The following is a 17493-nucleotide window of genomic DNA, read 5'->3' as shown; positions in this document are numbered from 1 at the left end:
CAGAAATGCTGTCCTTTCAAGTCCCCCAAAATGAGGCTGACCTGCCTGGAGCATCTAAATGACTGTCCATGTAGGGCCCATAAGCTTCCGGAAGGAGGTAAAGGGGCGGCATTCATACTAAAGACATTTTAAGCCTCCTCCTTGACTTCTCAAGGGCACACAGGAAACATTTTCCAAGCTTATTCCTCGTGTTATTATTAAATAAGGAGCAGTTTAAGTAGGGTAACAAGCTCCATGAGACTGAGGTCAGACAAAGTCATGTTTTCAAGTTTCAGCTGGCTGAACACTCTTTAAGGGGAGGTCCAGGGAAATGCAGCATGCAGGAGGTGTGTGAAACAGTTACATTGTTTAATAATTGTTTTGGGAAAGAACCCTAATTATAATAATAAAAGCACAGTAGACTCTAATGATTCATCTATGAAATTAATCCGCAACTCACTGAACGATTCCTGGAATTCACTGCATCAGGTATTGAGGAGGCAATGGTAAGATTTTGTCTTTGCTCTCAAACAGTTCAAAGCGTGTGTGTGGGGGGGGGCATAAAATAAATTGAAAAAAAAAAAAGAAAGTGTAAAAAACAAGTATTATAGTGAAATGCACACAGTGCTGGCATAGGACACACTCAAGGAAATTTATAAAAGCACCATGAAAGAGACTTGCTAAGCCACAATTTTCTGAAAATAAACTATGACAACAGTGTCAGTTACAAAGATGTGGAGCCTGCGGGGGTGCGGGGGGGGGGAGGCTGGCAGTTCACACAAGACTTGCTCTCTCTGCCCCGCTTCAAAATCTGCAGCTATCCCAACCGCCTCCCTCGCCTCACTCAACTCACTCTGAACCCTCAGTCCAGCCAGGAAAAGGGTTGCCCTTGCCTTCCTAAACTTGCTGCTGTTGACACACAAGAATTATCTCCCTCTTCATTTCTCTGTACCAAATGTGATCACGCCCATTAGCACCGGCTGTCCGTGTGCAGGAGCTACCAGCACGCTGGATATAGCCTCGGTTAACACATTAAAGCAGCCAGCAAGCCGAGGGAGAGGTTGCTGTCAGTGGTGAAGTAAACAGCAGACAGACAAGATGGAAAGAAAGGGGTTCCTCAGGCCAGGTCAGAGGTTCCTCCTGACACCCCCTGCAGAGAACTATGTGACCGTCCGTACCAGACAAGTGTCCGAGATGTGCTTATGTGTATCTATGTGCAGGTGTGCTTGAGTGTATGTGTGCTTGCATATTTGTGCACATGTACGTGTTAGTATATATCTGTTTGTGTGTGTGTTTATGTACACACACTACGCATGTACAAATGACTATCATATTTGTATATATATACACATACATAACTATCATATATATATGCACATACATACAGGTACCTATCTATATATGTGCACACATATATTCACATATTTATGTGTGCATACACACCACACACACTATACACACACACACACACACACACACACACACACACACACACACACATATATGAGAGAGAGAGAGAGAGAGAGAGAGAGAGAGAGAGAGAGAGGTGAGACTCGCGCTGCCCACCACTGTGGACTCCTCTCCCTACCCCCACCCCTTCGCATCAGGGCACAGCAGCAGGGATGCTGCGTGACCCGAGGCCGCGTTAGAAAGTTAGCGGTCCTTCCTGTGGCCACGCAGGTTCCCCGCAGGGTGCAGCCGATGCAGTTCTCGCAGGCCGAGGCCGGGCAGATCTCCCTAGGCCGCCGCCGCCGCCGCAGCAGCAGCAGCAGCACCCCTGTCCTGCCCCTGCCCTGCCCTCCCTGCCCTCCCTGCCCTGCCCTGCCCTGGCGGCTCCGGCTCCGCAGAGGCGGGCGGGGCGGCATGTGCCCGGCGCGGTCCGGGGCCGACTCTGCGGCGCGGCGGGAGCGGCGAGGGCGCCCGGCGTAGGCGGCGGCGTGGGCCGCGGTATTTATAGCCGGGTGACAGCAGCGCGCCGCGGCCCGTGTCGCCGCTCGTCCTGCGTCCGCCGCGGTGGCCGAGCCGCGCGCCCTCCGGTGAGTAGATGGCCCGCAGTCCTCGGGCCGCAGCCCCAGGCTCGCAGGCCGGAGCCCCACAGCTGAGCGGGCCGGGGCGCGGGGACCCCGCGGGGCGGGGACAGAGGCAGCCGGGCGGGGACAGAGGCAGCCGGGGCTGCAGGGGAGGGAGGGGCCGCGGGCAGCCGGAACTTTCCCGCTCCACCGATTCCGGGGCGCAGGGACCCAAGCCCCTGGCTGCTGCCTAAAGGAACAGGTTGCACTTCCTAGGTGTCCTTTCAGGAAGGCAATGGAAAGGCCTGTGTATTTGCCAACTCCGCCGGGACTGAATCAAAAGTAGTTTTCTGTATTTCTGTTTTGAAAAAGACCACAGGCCCGCAAGTGTGTTTGACCCGGGAGAGAACATCTTGGATGCTATGATTCATTCTACCCTCAGTAGAACATCTGTGTGTGTGTGTGTGTGTGTGTGTGTGTGTGTGTGTGTGTGTGTGTGTGTAATGCTTACCTTGATATTAGTGCATGGACATAAAGAAAAAAGTGAATTGAAGTATGTAAAATACGAGGTGCCCCCACCCCAGTCTAGGAAGCTTTGATGGTTTGATTTGTCTTCTGAAATATTCTAATTTATTGATTACAGTGGTAAAATCTCAGTAAAAACTATTTCTGCTGTGTTGATTTTTTTTAAAATGATGGATATAGTATCTTCCTATGCCCTCAGCCCTTGTAGTTTGAGAGCAGTCGGGGATCTTGACTCAGACGTTCATCACTCTCCTCCCACTCATTCTACATTTAATTCTTATGATCAAAAAAAAAACTGGTACCCATCAGTCTTATTTAATTTGCTTTAAACTGCCAGTCATTTAAAAGATGGCTCCTGGCACGAACGAATTTTAACCCATTAAATATTGTTGTCTTGGAGAATAATGGTGACAAGCAGATGCCATCAAAAGGGCCGTCTAAGCATTTTTTTGTTTGTTTGTTTTTGTTTTTTGAGACAGGGTTTCTCTGTGTAGTTTTGGAGCCTGTCCTGGATCTCGCTCTGTAGACCAGGCTGGCCTCGAACTCACAGAGATCCACCTGGCTCTCCCTCCCGAGTGCTGGGATTAAAGGCATTTTTAAAGGGTCTAACAATGACTATCACCCACACTTGATAATGAGATAGGACTCATCCCCACTCATCCCCATTTTTGCCATTTCATCGGGAAGTTGTCTTTCTGGAAGACCTTCAAACCAACTTCGCTTTTGGCTTCTGGGTTAAAAAACTTGCTTTGATGGATGTCTGGAGGACTGCAGGATGAAAACACGGGAGGAAAATTACAAAAGTTGGATACGATGTGAAGAGAAAGGAAGTGATTTATGGATGTGGTCCTGTAAATTAGCTGGGTACCTACAGATACCATCTCTGTCCCTATGCAGAGCCACTTAGGTGGCCGCATCGATTGCTCCAGAAAGGTAGCACTTTATTTAAAAGGCTGTGTGGTCTTTGGACTGGACGGAAAAGCAAAAACCCCAACTGTACGTCTGTGATTGGTGTTTGCGTCATAAAACCTGTAGTCAGTGCTGTGTCTTCTTCTAAACGGTCCTTTGTTTGTTTGTTTGTTTGTTTGTTTTTGAGGTGGTAGGGATGGAACCCAGGATACTCAAGGATTGCCTTCACCCCACCCCACCCCACCCCACCTCACCCCCAGCCCTTCTAATACGTGTCTGCTTATCTTTCAACTTGAGATAAAGGCCTATGTTTATCTTGAGGCCTATCTATACCTAGGTCTGGTCCAGGAAATAGAAATAGATTTGGTTTATCCACTTTCCTTCCATTTCTCCTTTTATGGACTTGGATGTTCCACTACAGCCGACTCTCCCTGGAAAGGAGTCCTCTTTTTCTCCCCATGACACTGGTGTTATCCCTCTCCTGTCTGTTTATTCATCTGTTCGCTGTTCGCCATCAGAGAGTGGTATGCGATTAGCAGGTTGAAGTCTTCACCCGGTATCTCTTTCCTTCATCGTTGGGAACACAATGCTATTTAGGATATGTGCTTCTGGGCTACACAGACTCAGGTATTCTTGTTTGTGCCAGTTGGCATCTATGTGACCTTGGGCAGACTATGCCCCATTGGAGCTATGTGTCCTTACTAGATGGTTGGTGTAAGGACTAATGGAGATAATATGTGAGAGGTGCGTTGTAAGAGCCCAATACATATAATTCACTCAAAAAATATTGTATTTTTTTCAAATATCCCCTGAAGTTCTGTTTACCTCAGGAAACATGTTTTCCAGCCCAGGCAATGGCAGTTTCACTCTAGATTTTTGCCTAGACTCCCCCTCTCCACATCTACTCCACCAGTAAATCTCGATGCTTCTTTTCTATGTGTCTGGAAGCTGAGCTTTATAAACTGCCTACACCTCTACCTGTCTCTTACCTGGCAGCAGTCTTCCTCATAAGCTCCCCTGTTTCTTTCCCTTGCCCTCCTGCAGAATGTTCTGGAACAGCAGACACGTGACCCTGCTGACACCATTAGCTCCCCTGCTTCCCTCTGCCTGAGCTTGCTTCCAGGCCTGGTCTTGTTCCTACATGCAATCTCCTCAGACGCCCCGCACTTCCTGAAGCACACTAGGTCTGGACCTCCTTCTCTGAGACCTTCAATGCCCCCCTCTGAATTACCTCTGCTTTACTTTTCTCTATTAGTTTTTTTTTACTACTATCTCAAGTGTTTAATATTTGTCCCTTACAAAGAAACTATCCGATGCCCTGAAAACAGGTCCCTTATAAGTAACTTTCTAATCCATAGTCCACTCTCTCTGAAATGGGAACTTGGTATATTTCTGTCACCCAAAGTTACTCTGTTAGCCATCCATCCATCCATCCATCCATCCTTCCATCCATCTATTCTGGAATTAAAGCCAGACTTCACCATTTTTCTGTCAGTCTTCTCTTAGAAGCCTTTGATCTCATGTTCTCTGCTTGATGACTATAGAACAATATTTTCTTTACAAACTCCTTTGATCTAGAGTTCCTTTCTTTCATTTCTCCTTCATGTTTCTTTGGAATGCCAGCTTTTGGTAAAATATGACATTTTAGTTTTCTGATATAAATCCACTTTGGAATTGGATAGCACATGGAGCTGTTATAGCAGCTGACAAATGGTCAATTTCAGCCTGTAGTTACCAACATGGTCAGCATAGCTGCTGTGTATAAAACTGAAGGCGTCCATGGCATTAATGGTCTCATTACCTTACTGTCATTGCTGATGAGAGAATTAAGGAGTTTTCTCCTTCTGAGAGTCAGCCTGAACATCAGCAGTGTCTCCCCAAAGCACCAGCAGATCAACTCACCTACTTATGCTGGTGTTCCAAAACAAGGGACAAGAATTAACAATCTCAGGGTCCTTGGTTCTTTCTGATTATGCTGTCAAGAGTCATGTTGCTTAGTAACAATAGACTCATCATCTTAGAAGTATTTCGAATCCTTTAGAAAACTTCCTAACATGCATGCAAAGGGCAAATTTTGGTGCAGGGAAACCATAGTTAAAGCATTGGTGCTGGGTGGTCCACATTTGAATCACACCTTTGACCAGCTTTACTGTTCTGCAGAAGATACCAAACTCTCCCGGTTCCAGCATCAGTGTTTATGAAATAGGAGTATAAGAGTGTTTTCTCGACTGGGCTGCTGCTACTCGATCTATTAGAGATGACCGTAAAACTCACTAATATAGAGTCTGATGTCCAGTGAATCCTCAGTAAATGTTAACCCTTTGTGACAGTGATGATAATGCAGAGCCAGGCACCGGTGGCCAGGGCCATGGCTGGCTGTCAGTGCCATCTTTGCAGGCTTAGGGTTGGATGCCGGCCTTTTACCTCTTCTTTAGGAAATATTGACTGTCACCTGGCTCTGTCTTTCAGAGCGTTCTTAGACAAGGAGAGCTCTTCTGTTTTGGAGAGATCTACTGAGTTTACTCCGTAGACATCTATCGATTGCCCACTCTGCGCTCAGCACTGTGCTCTGCCCTGGAGGGGAACAGCCCCTTATGATCTCTCTAAGGAGTATCCAGTAAAGAAGATAAACATCTAAGTGGGTGATTTCACTAGGAATTGCTAGGAGTAAAGATAAAGGCATTCCCACATACAGTTGTGGGACTGGAATTTTTAAAAACAAAAAGAGAAATGTTTGCAAATTCTGTGCCTAGTAGCATAATAGTCTGTTGGAAAACCTCAATCCTGGATTCTTAATGACAGGGTCCACAGGTGAACCTGTGGTCCCTGAAGATGCTTATGAACTGCAGAGGTAGAAATGGCATTCTGGACCTTACCGGGATGTCTAAAGAACAGGAAAGAAGGGCCTCAATGACTAGACAAACTTGGCATCCTTGTGTCTAGAGTCGCATAATAGTGATGGGCAAAGATACCCAAGTTACTGTGTGAGTGTTTGAGTTATGGGCTCCCCTGAAAAATACCGCTTTAACTTTGGGATGTAAGGAAACAATAAATCTATCCTAGTGCTTCTCACAGAAAGACCAAATGATCAATAGCAGGGGCCTGCTTCATTCTGCTAGGATCGAAGTCACCGAACTGTTGAAGGAGATAATGAGCCAATTCTGTAGCATGGCAGAAACAGCTTTTGGTAAGATCGACCTCCAGCACTGGCAAACGAGAAAGCGTAACAAGGCCTGGACATTAAAAATTCTGACTTTTTTTTTTTTATTTGTTGGGTCTGTGAGCTAATGGGTGGCCAGTGCTTGGAGTTTTCATTTCCTTATCTGTAACATGATAGCGACAGGAACATTCATAGCATCACTTGGGATTAACTGAGCTCATGCACTGGTGTAGGGTTCCTGCTCAGTGCTATAGTTCTGCCTCCCAAAAATAGTGTAAGTGCTGGGTAGCAGCCGCTGTCTCCAAAAATTTTTGAATGCGCTCATTTCACTCAGGCGTGTGGACATGCTATTGCTCACAAAGCAAGATTCTGAAGTTAAAAACAAAATAAAACAGCAGTGCAAGTCAGAGTATTTCATTTTTAAAAAAGAGTCAAGGGTTGATGTCTATTCTCGGGGTTCTCACCCGCTACCCCGACGCCTGTGCACCTGCCGTGGGAGAGGAGGCAGCGGTGGCAGCCTCGCCAGGATCGTCACTGGTAAGAGAGGAGCATAGTCACCTGGGAGAGAGACTTAAATGACACCCGTGTCTGTGTGTCTCTGTTGCCAGGCCTGTAGGAGAGTCTGTTAAGACCTGGGGTCGTTGCGGGTGAGTCTTGGGGAATTGCTCTAGGGTGGCGGTTTTTGGACACTTCCAGGGTCTCTGCATGAAACGTTGTTAACGGTGGGCTCATTCCTGTGTCAACTGTCACGGACATGCATGCCATTGATTGTCATTCTTCACTGTTTGCTTTGCTCTTAGGTGTGAGCACCGCACCTATTTTAGAGCATAGCTCGTGTGCAAGGCCCCAGTCTTACGATCCTGGGAACAGGCATTTCTGAATGTTTATGCAGACCTTCTGGGGCTTGACATTGCTTGCCAGGCTTGTGAATTGAAGGTGCAGGACTATCCATTTGGGTGAATTCTATGGCCAATCCATGTGCATGTTAATGTTGCTTTTCTAAAACAGTTGTAACAAATTTTCATTAACTTAGATAATGGCTTTAATTGGCATTCATGAGCCAGGAGTATAGGATGGGGTGTGGGGGCCTTAGAGCCTGTTCTTAAATCTTCCATTGACTTTGAGTCACTTCAGGCTAGTGTGTGTCGCTGTCATACTTTCAGTCAGGGATAAATGAAAACCTTTATCAACGCCCCACCCCCTGCCTTCTCCAAGTGGTCAGGATCTGTGAAGCATTCTTTCATTTACACACTTTTCCCTGGGGGAATAGTAGGTTATATTGCAGATTTTCTGCTATTGCCTCTAGAGGCAAAATTACCTCTAGGAAGTATGAAAGGCTTACCATCCTAGAGGCTGGGCCCTGGCTCCTCCCAGCTAGATGGGGAGAATGCCTAAAGCTGCCCTGTCTGCTGTGTGTGGGAGGGGGCTGTCGTGTCCTGGGGTCAGACCCCAGAGACGCAGAGCACAGCTTTCTTGCTTGATGGCTGCAAAACTTTGAGAGTCTCTATTCCCTCCCCGTAAAATGAAGGCATGGGAAGGGCAATAACAGCATTCAGCGGGTTGTTATGACCCCAAACTGACATACTAATGATCCATGCAGACATCCAGCACACAGCTGCGTGGACTTCACCAGGGTTGCCGTCTGCATCCCGCCGTGTCTCTCCTCTCCTCACCACTTTTAATCTCCTTGGACTTATTTTTAAAAATTGTGAAAGAAGAAAAATAAACTGGTCGATGGAAATCAAAGCCTGTCCTTCATTAGCTTTGCTATTCAATATATGGACAGTTATTATTGTGGAAGAAACCGATATAGCTGAGAGTCTGAGAGCCAAGTCAGATGAACACTGGCATTAGCTATAGGCTCCTCTCACAAGACCAGGTAGACTTAGGCAGGCCCAATGTAGGGGTTACAGTGTAGGGGATTTGTGGGTAGCCCTTAAGAAGGTGGGGCGTAGCCGGGCAATGGTGGCACGCACCTTTAATCCCAGCACGCGGGAGGCAGAGGCAGGAGGATCTTTGTGAGTTCGAGGCCAGCCTGGGCTATAGAGCGAGATCCAGGAAAGGTGCAAAGCTACACAGAGAAACTCTGTCTTGAAAAACAAAAACAAAAACAAAACAAGAAGGTGGGGCGTGAGCAGGGCTGTGGACCTGGACATGTGCATGTTAAGAAGGGTGTGTGCAGGTCCTAACCGTTGCTATGGAGATAATGGGATTTGGCAATGCCCTGTGCCCTTGCAAATTACTGCCACCACCTGGAAGGAGCAGCCTGGGTCTCCACCCAGGAAATCATCCTGCTGAGCAGCCTGCAATGTAAATCCAGCCTGGTCTTTCTCTGAACTCTTCCTCCTTCTGTTGCCCCTCACAAGCAGAGTGGTCCAGCTCTGCCTACCCCCCACCCCCCCCAGGAAATGCTTAGTATAGACTTAGCTATATTAAAATCTTTCTTGAAATAACTTAACCAGACCATGAAAGTTTTTTTTATTTATTTTATTTTATTATTATTATTTTTTAATTCTCTGCCCATGTACCCATTTGGCAATGTCTAGAAAAAGATTTGGAAGTATATCCTATATCCACCAAATTACTTAATTACAGCTGGGCCCAGAGGGACTAGGACAAAGTGTTTGCAATGTGTGTGTTCAGTTCGCTTCTGATTCCCTCGATGCTTTAAATAGCTTTGTAGGCTTATCAAAGGTAAAATGTCTAAAAGCACTGTGTAGATTTTGTGCTCTGTACCCCCCCCATGTCATCTTAGTAATTATCTCACTTTTTAAAAATAGTCTCATGTAGACCAGGCTGGCCTCAAACTTGCTAAGTAGATTGGGCTGGCCTTGAACTCTTAAAACTTCTGCCTTTGCCTCCCAAGTGTTGGGATTACAGGTGCGTGCCACCATGCCGGGCCATCCCCTCAATGTAGGACAGGGTTCTTCCATCCCTTGCTCCTTCCTCTCCTCTCTTTTATCGTCTGCCCACTAGCCCTCCAAAGATAGGAGATAAAAATAGATGGGAGGGTGAAGGCAGAGCTAACTTTCTTCAACCTGAGATTTGGTGCCGTCGGCAGGGACGGGGTGGTGTTTCCCACGTATCTTCGTGTGGAGCTGTTATAGGTCTGAACAGGTAATGGTGGAGAGATGGCCCATCTTCCTGCTTTATCTCTGTATCTTTTTCCTTACAGGTCAAGCAGCGTCGAAGGCTTGAAGGATGGGTAAAGACTTCCGCTACTACTTCCAGCATCCTTGGTCTCGCATGATCGTGGCTTACCTGGTCATCTTCTTCAACTTCTTGATATTCGCCGAGGACCCAGTTTCTCACAGCCAGACAGAAGCCAATGTTATTGTTGTTGGGAACTGTTTTTCGTTTGTAACCAATAAATACCCTAGAGGCGTCGGCTGGAGGATTTTGAAGGTGCTTCTATGGCTACTGGCCATCCTCATAGGACTAATTGCTGGCAAGTTTCTGTTCCATCAGCGTTTATTTGGTAAGTACCATGTGCTGCCATGCTGCTGGCTCTTGACTTTCTATTCTCTGAGCCAGAGCTGTCTGTTTCCAAAACACAGTGCCAGATGCTTGCAGCTTGTCCTCTAGCCTCAGTCTGTTCTGGGCTGTTGTCGTTAGGCAGATTCGTTAACTGCCCCGTGCTTGATGTTTAAGGGAAATGGTCATGAAATAAAATTGGTATCAGATTTCACTTAAAAATGGCTTAAACCAAAAAAAAAAAAAAAAAAAAAAAAAAAATGAAAATAGCCCTAAGTGTGGTATAGTGAAGAGTGTAAAATGTAAGGACAGTGTCTTCTTATAGCACACACTTCACTAAAGTGAGCCGCTGCTAGCCACATACACACACACACACACACACACACACACACACACACACACACATATATGAAATTATAGACAGAGCATTTTTTTTTTGCATCAAAAAAAAATTTTTTTTGCAAAATAAAAATGCTTTTTGCGTTTATTTATTTAGTGTGCAGTGTGTGTGTATGTGTTCAGAGAACAGCTAAGAGGAGTTGGTTCTCTCCTTGCACCATGTGGGTTCCAAGAATTAAACTCAAGTCACCAGGGTTTGTGGCAATAGACTCTTCCCTCTGAGCCATTTCTTAACCCTCATTTTTAAGTCCCATCCCCTGGTTAAAAAAACTAAAACAGAACTTTAGCTTTATGATGTTTATTTGGAACCTGAACAGTATAGTATTAAGGAACCTCTTGTTAACAAATATCAGAAACATTAGTTTAAGTTAAAAAGTAACTAGTTATGTGCTAGAGCAGTGGTTCTCAGCCTTCCTAATGCTATGACCCTTTAAAACAGTTCCTCATGTTGTGGTGACCCCCAGTCATAAAATTATTTTGTTACTACTTCATAACTGTATTATATTGTGAACTATAATGTAAATATCTGATATGCAGGGTAGCTGATATGTGACCCCCCCAAAGGGGTCATGACCCACAGGTTGAGAACCACTGTGCTAAAGGGATGGATGTTTTTGGTTAAGAGCATTGGCTGCTCTTCCAGAAGTCCCGAGTTTAATTCCTAGCACCCACATGGTGGCTCACAACCATCTATAACTGTAGTCTCATGGGATCCCATGCGTGTCGACATACATGCAGACAGAACTCCCATATACATAAATAAATCTATAAGTAACTAGTTCTAAGGATACTGGAGCATTGCACAGGCACCGAGGAGAAAATTCACTTTGGATTTTGGGGTGATCAAGGCCCAGAGCTCGGTCAGGATGAGACTCAGTGTGCATTCACTCAGTCAGACTAGCTTTACCCAAGTTGAAACTCCTACGGAAGAGACTGACTTTGACCCAGTGGGATGTGGTTCCCACTGCTGGCCTAATTGATGTTGGTCAAGAAGTAGAGATATTGATCCAACAGATATTCACTTATTACACACCAGACACTAGGCTAGAACATGTAAGAGGCAAAGCCTCTGCTCTCACGAACTCTTACCTTCTGTTGGAGGGAGGTAGACAGATAACTGTGCAATACTTGATGAGCTGAAACAGCAGCAGGGTGAAATCAGATGCGAGAGAGAACTGCAGCTTGGTTCGTCACTAAGAGACTTTAATAAAAAACACATTGTACTCAGCAGGATAGCAAGTTGGGAAATAAAAGAGTATTGTACTCGGCGGTGATAACATTTGATGTGGGGAATTCTGGGGTGATTTAGACAGACCGTCTTTACAGAACAAATAAGTATGATTGTATCTCTTTAGTCTTGGGCTAAGGATATGGGAAGAAATCATAGCTTTACAGGGGACAAGAGCAGAGACCCTATTCCTTAGATGCAGGCCTGAGCGAAGATGCTGAAGTAAATGTATCTGAGGTGGGGAGGAAAGGAGGAGAGCATCTCCCCACGTGACAACCCTCACATTATTATGAAGAAGAAAAAAGAAAGATGGTTGGATAATAAGGGACTTGAAGGCACGTGGTCAAGGTTTGGAACACTGGGGAGAAGGAGGTCAGTGGGCCGGGGCTAGGTGGACAGGTTGCTGATTATCACAGAGAGCCACCAGGGGTAACCACTTACAAATGTGAACGGCGCCAAACTGAATTGTCCAGCACAGTCCCCAGGACCTAGATTTGAAAGTCTGGTGGTGATTGCTCCAACTTGCTTCTTGCAAGTAAAAGCTGGCAAAAGGGAATCTGGCTGGACAGGAAGGGAGCTAACAGTCTGGAAGCAGCCTGGAAGAGCTTGAAGATTTAGATGAACACCAAGCATTCCAGAGTTCAAGTGAAGTGGAAATCATGAAAGGCCGAAGACTTGTGGGCGTGGTTGAGTGACAGTCGTTCTTTAGTGGTGATTTCCAGGGTGTGGTCTTTAGGGTTCCATTCAGTGGTCAGGAGGGACAGGTCATTGACACAGGAGATGCACAGCAACATAGTGTTAGTTGGCTCTCTCCCATTAAGTGCAGAACAGGCATGGCATTATATGTAGTAATCATATGTGTAGAAGCAGTAAAGGGTGGGTGGTGAATGTGAAAGACTCAGTTTCCAAAATGGGTAAGGAGTGCTGGAGAGAGAAGTCAGTAGGTTTCCTTACGAGTAATGGCTACAGGTGTTTGGAAGCCATTCGGGGAACTTTGGAAAAATGCAGTCGTTATGGCAAATGGGCCAGACTATTAAGGCTGGAGAAAAGCATCTGAATTTATGAAAGAAAGGATGACTGAGAACCATCTAGTTAAAATAATGGCTTAATAACGAGGGTAGGTGATTTGACTTGGAAATTGCTACATGTTGCCAAGTTATTCTCCTATAAATTCTGCCTCTTATACTGGAACCAGATGTCAATCATGGATTGCATGTCAAGTCTCCTGTTAGTATAAGTGGTTGAGCTCTGAAAAAGCACTTGAGATTTCAAGTGGTTTACTGAGCATGAACTATTTTAAAATAATGCAAAAGTGCATCTTAACTTTCCTGCTTACAATAGAAAAGATTTCAACGTCAGTTCTATTACTCCAGTCTGACAATTTCTTTTTCTTCCACTTGCTCCAAGTGGTGTATCTTAGAGAAGGGGTAACTAGCTTGCAAGTTTTGTGAGTGAGGTAAGTGGACGCCTGGCTGAGCTTCCTGACCAACTCAAAACCTCTGTTCTCTGTCTCTTTTCATCTCTCTTCGTCCTTGGCTCAGGAACCCTATGTCCTTCCTCCTGGCTAGTCTCTTTGCTTCTGGTTCACGATGGATTATAGAGTGATTTTACTACACTGCTAAGTGACTCCTGTCATCTACAAGATGGAGTTCAAATTGTTTGGATGGGTGGCTAAGCTCTTGATGACTACTCTAGCCTGACTCTAGCCTTTCCACAGTGCAGTGTGTTACCCTCAAACCCTCTGCCTTCTTCGCTGTCCCTTTTCCAGGGCCCTCCAATGTCACTTGGGCCGCCTCTGACAGCTCAGCCAACTTCTTTCCCATTCCAAATCCTAGTTCAAACATCACCCCCTCAGGTTGCTTTCTGAGGCATTATTCCGGGTGTCTTCTCTCCACAGGAGTCTACTTGCTGCCAAGCAGTGGGACAGGATGGCCTCAGCTGACAGCCTGCAGCATTGTGGGAAAGGATCCAAACTTTAATGCAAGCACCAATGTTCTTATTGGCTTGATAAGAGATAAATGTTTCTGTCTTGGTTCCCAGATAACTAGCCTTTATACATAATTCATCTTAAAAAAAGCTATATTTAAGCCTTTAATGATGCGAGGCTACAAGTCCATGACAGTGATGTTGTTGATGGTGTGTGCATGCTGAGGGGATTGAAGCTTAAGCCACAAGCACAGAACTTTGTGCTACAGAAATACCAGGATGGTTTATGAAATGATCGGAGTGCTTTTGTGCTGTCTGTGCAGCAGTTTAACCTTCTGTAATTCTCTAATAAAATGTCAGACGTAGATATTAAATAAAATTCCCTATCCCTTTCAGTTCACTCTATATCTCTCATATGCTTTACTAACCCCATGTTAGGGAACTTCAAAAGAACAACAGGCTACTATTAATTTATATACAAAGTGAGCGACTGGAGTGAACAGGTGACCACCTCATTTACCTGTTGAATGGTTACCGATTTATGTGTGAGATACAATGTTACAATTGCAGGTTTACAGCTGTCTAGATACAATGTTACGATTGCAGTTTTACAGCTATGTAGATACAATGTTATAATTGCAGGTTTACAGCCATTTGGAAGCAGCGTGCTTTTTGTGTTAAGACAGGGTCTTGCTTTGTGGCCCAGAGTGGCCTCGAACTCTCAATCTTCCTGTCTCAGCTCCACAAGTGCTGGGATTATAGGCCTTCTTCTCTGTACTAGCAGGGGCAAGTGACTGAGGAGCACATTCAAAAGAATTTTTTTAGTTTCAAGACTAACTCTTGTTGAATGTCGTATAAAGATTTATCAGAAGGGAGCTCTGTTGAATCATCGGTTTGAACACTCTGATGTCTCTCTTTTCTATTTGCTTGGATGAGTCTAGCTTTTTTATGCATTCAAATAATATGTTCTGGCATGATTTTATATCCATGGATAGAGAAATTCTGCTTGTAATATTTATATGAGAAGGGAATTTAATTTCTTAGGTTTATTAAATAATTAATTTTTATTCTAAATATAAATTGAAGTTATTCCCAACAATATGTGCACTAGTACATGAATCAGGAAATCAGGTTCATAGAAAGGCAGGAAAATCTAATGTACTTTGACTCTGTGAGCTGTGCTATCCTGTGACTTTTGAACTTCCATGGAACTTATAGTCAGGATTTTTCTTTGGGCAGCCAGCCAGCTCCCAAATAATGACTTGGAGACTCCTTATTAATTATGAAAGCTTGACCTGTAGCTTAGGCTTGTCCCACTAGCTCTTAGAACTTAAATGAACCCATTTCTATTAATCTACATTTTATCATGTGATTTTTTACCTTTCTTTCATTGTGTGTGGCCCACTCCCCACATCTCCACGGCATCACCTCCTGTGTGCCTCCATTCCCCTCCTCTTCCTTTCTCTCTCTGGAAATCCCGCCTATACCTCCTGCCTAGCTATTGGCCACTCAGCTTTTTATTACATCAATCACAGCAAAAACCTCTCCACACAGTGTACAAATATCCCACAACAGGAACCCAGGCAGACGGGGCAATGGAAAGCATTACTTCCTTTGGCTTTCTGCAGTAATGACGATTTCAAGGCCCCGTATGGGAATTGCTTCTCCAAAATGTTAGGATTTCCTTGTCATAAATTTTGGTAAGTGCCTTGTTCTTCCTTCTGCTTTGTGCAGGCAGTGTTGAATGGTGAGATGACCAGTGCATATGTGGATTTCCATTTTTTTCAGTCTTAAGCTTTCATAAAAGGATGGAGCATAATATTTAAACATAGGAGCAAGTTTATAATACTATATTCTGCCTGTCCCCCCTTTAAAAGTATATCTTTATTAGTGCTTTGAGAGTTCCATACAATGTATTTTGATTATCTTCATCCCCTACTCCTGACCCTAACTCCTCCAAGATCCACACCCAATCCCCATCCTTTGCTGCCTTCATTTCCTTTGTTTTCTAAGAACCTGCTAAGTCTGATCCACAAGAGGTGCTTCCCTGAGGCATAGGGGTTTGTGCAACTTTACCAACTGACTCATCTCGACTAGCCAAGCCACTTTACAAATGTGTCCTCTCCTGCTACGTCTTCTGTTATATTTTTGTTTTCTGACATGTTCCAAGAGCCTCTGTCAACTTTCCTTTTTAACACTGCCCCCCACTAACTGGTTGTCGGGTGACCTCTGCCTGAAGGAGCTGTCCATCTTTTAACAGGAAGATGTACTGTATATTTACTGAAGTCAGGACCCAGCTGAAGAGATGGAAGGTAGGCAGATTCAGAATGGGTTGCCAGGGGTAGCGTGTGAAAATGATTCTAAACCTAAGTCTTTGTTAAGGCGACTCTTGCTGTTGATGAAACACTGTGACCAAAGAAACTTGGAGAGGGAAGTTATTCAGCTTACACTTCTGTATCACTGTTCATCATTGAAGGAAGTCAGGACAGGAACTCAAACAGAGCAGGAACCTGGAGGCAGGAGCTGATGTAGAAGTCATGGAGGGGTGCTGCTGACTGGTTTGCTCAGCCTGCTTTGCAGAACCCAGGACCAGCAGCTCAGCCATAGTGGACTGGGCCCTCCCCCATCAATCACTAATTAAGAAAATGCCCCATAGTCAGATCTTATTGAGGCATTTTCTCAATTGAGGCATTTTCTCAATTGAGGTTCCCTCCTTTCAGATGACTCTAGCTTGTGTCAAGTTGACATAAAACTATCCAGCACAGCCTGTTTATATTGCCCAGCCCCCAACAGAATGTTAATGAAACAATTGTGTGTGTATATATATATATGTATATGTATATGTATGTATGTGTATGTATGTATGTGTATGTATATGTATGTATGTATGTATGTATGTATGTATATGTATATATTTGGTCTCTAAGCTATACCACAAGCCCTTTGAGAGCAGGCCTTATTCTGCTATTTTCCATATCTGATCCTCAGGGACTAAACAGTGCCTGGCACACAGTATTCAATACATTTAAAGGACTGGATAGAAGATGTCTTCATCTTTCCTGTGTTGATTTTGCTGATGTTGCCTTTTCATTGGAAACTATAGAAAGGTATTCATTTGTTCATTCATAAAATATGAGATAGAAAATTTAAAATCTAGTTAAAGAGACAAGATACATAGGCATGAAAAATTAAATACTCGGATAATAAAAGGAACTGCATATCAAGTATCAAATGAATAGTCTACACTGAGTGCTGTGGGAATTCAAGAGGGGAGGTCGCAGTGGGCTAGGAAGGTGAAAAGAAGCTTTCCTGCCCACATGGGACCTCAACTGAGTATAAATCAAGAGTGGGACTCGGTAGAAATGTGCTGGGAAGCTTTGATGGTCAGAGGTTGCAGTCTATTATGGGCTGACAGCTCTCTCCAAAACTCAACAACATGAAGGATTCCCTCCCCATCAAGACTTCCTGCTCTCTACCTGCCCTTCTGCTCTCTACCTGCCCTTATCTGGAGAACATCTCTGGGCCCTGAGGACTGGCCTTATCTGAAAGCTGTCTCTAAGCCTGGATGCCTGATTTATCTCTAGCATGACCCTTGGCACCTTCCTGCTAGAAACCTTCCCCCGCTGCACATATGGTAACTAAGACTTGTACTAGGAGCTTTGCTATAGGACCCTGCTGCCACACAGGAAGCCTTATGACAGGAGCGTGCCACTTCATACAAATAAGGTTTGTGGCTAAGCTTCCCAATCCTATGTATTTTCTACACTCTGGAATAAAGTTGAGCTGATTCGCCAGTCATCTCCCAGAGGGCTGCCTCCATCCTATCCACAGCCATTAGAGCCCTGTCCCTAGCTTCCGCCCACTTCACCCTTGTGGACCAATGC

The 17493-nt window shown here is 44.9% G+C and overlaps 1 protein-coding gene across 1 annotated transcript in view; it reads left to right on the top strand.

Annotated features, from left to right (window-relative positions):
- Nucleotides 1-1879: 1879 nt before the first annotated feature.
- Tmem117 (transmembrane protein 117) overlaps nucleotides 1880-17493 on the top strand; it is a 448299-nt gene continuing 432685 nt past the window's right edge. Inside the window, exons 1-2 of the mRNA XM_028869295.2 lie at nucleotides 1880-2015; nucleotides 9758-10060. Of these exons, the coding sequence (XP_028725128.1) occupies nucleotides 9784-10060 (277 nt within the window). The 5' untranslated portion in view covers nucleotides 1880-2015; nucleotides 9758-9783. The remainder of the gene's footprint in view (nucleotides 2016-9757; nucleotides 10061-17493) is intronic.

The sequence above is a fragment of the Peromyscus leucopus genome, chromosome 20 (assembly GCF_004664715.2).
Source record: "Peromyscus leucopus breed LL Stock chromosome 20, UCI_PerLeu_2.1, whole genome shotgun sequence".
In the NCBI taxonomy this organism is placed as follows: domain Eukaryota; kingdom Metazoa; phylum Chordata; class Mammalia; order Rodentia; family Cricetidae; genus Peromyscus; species Peromyscus leucopus.
This window is presented reverse-complemented; position numbering and strand designations above follow the sequence as displayed.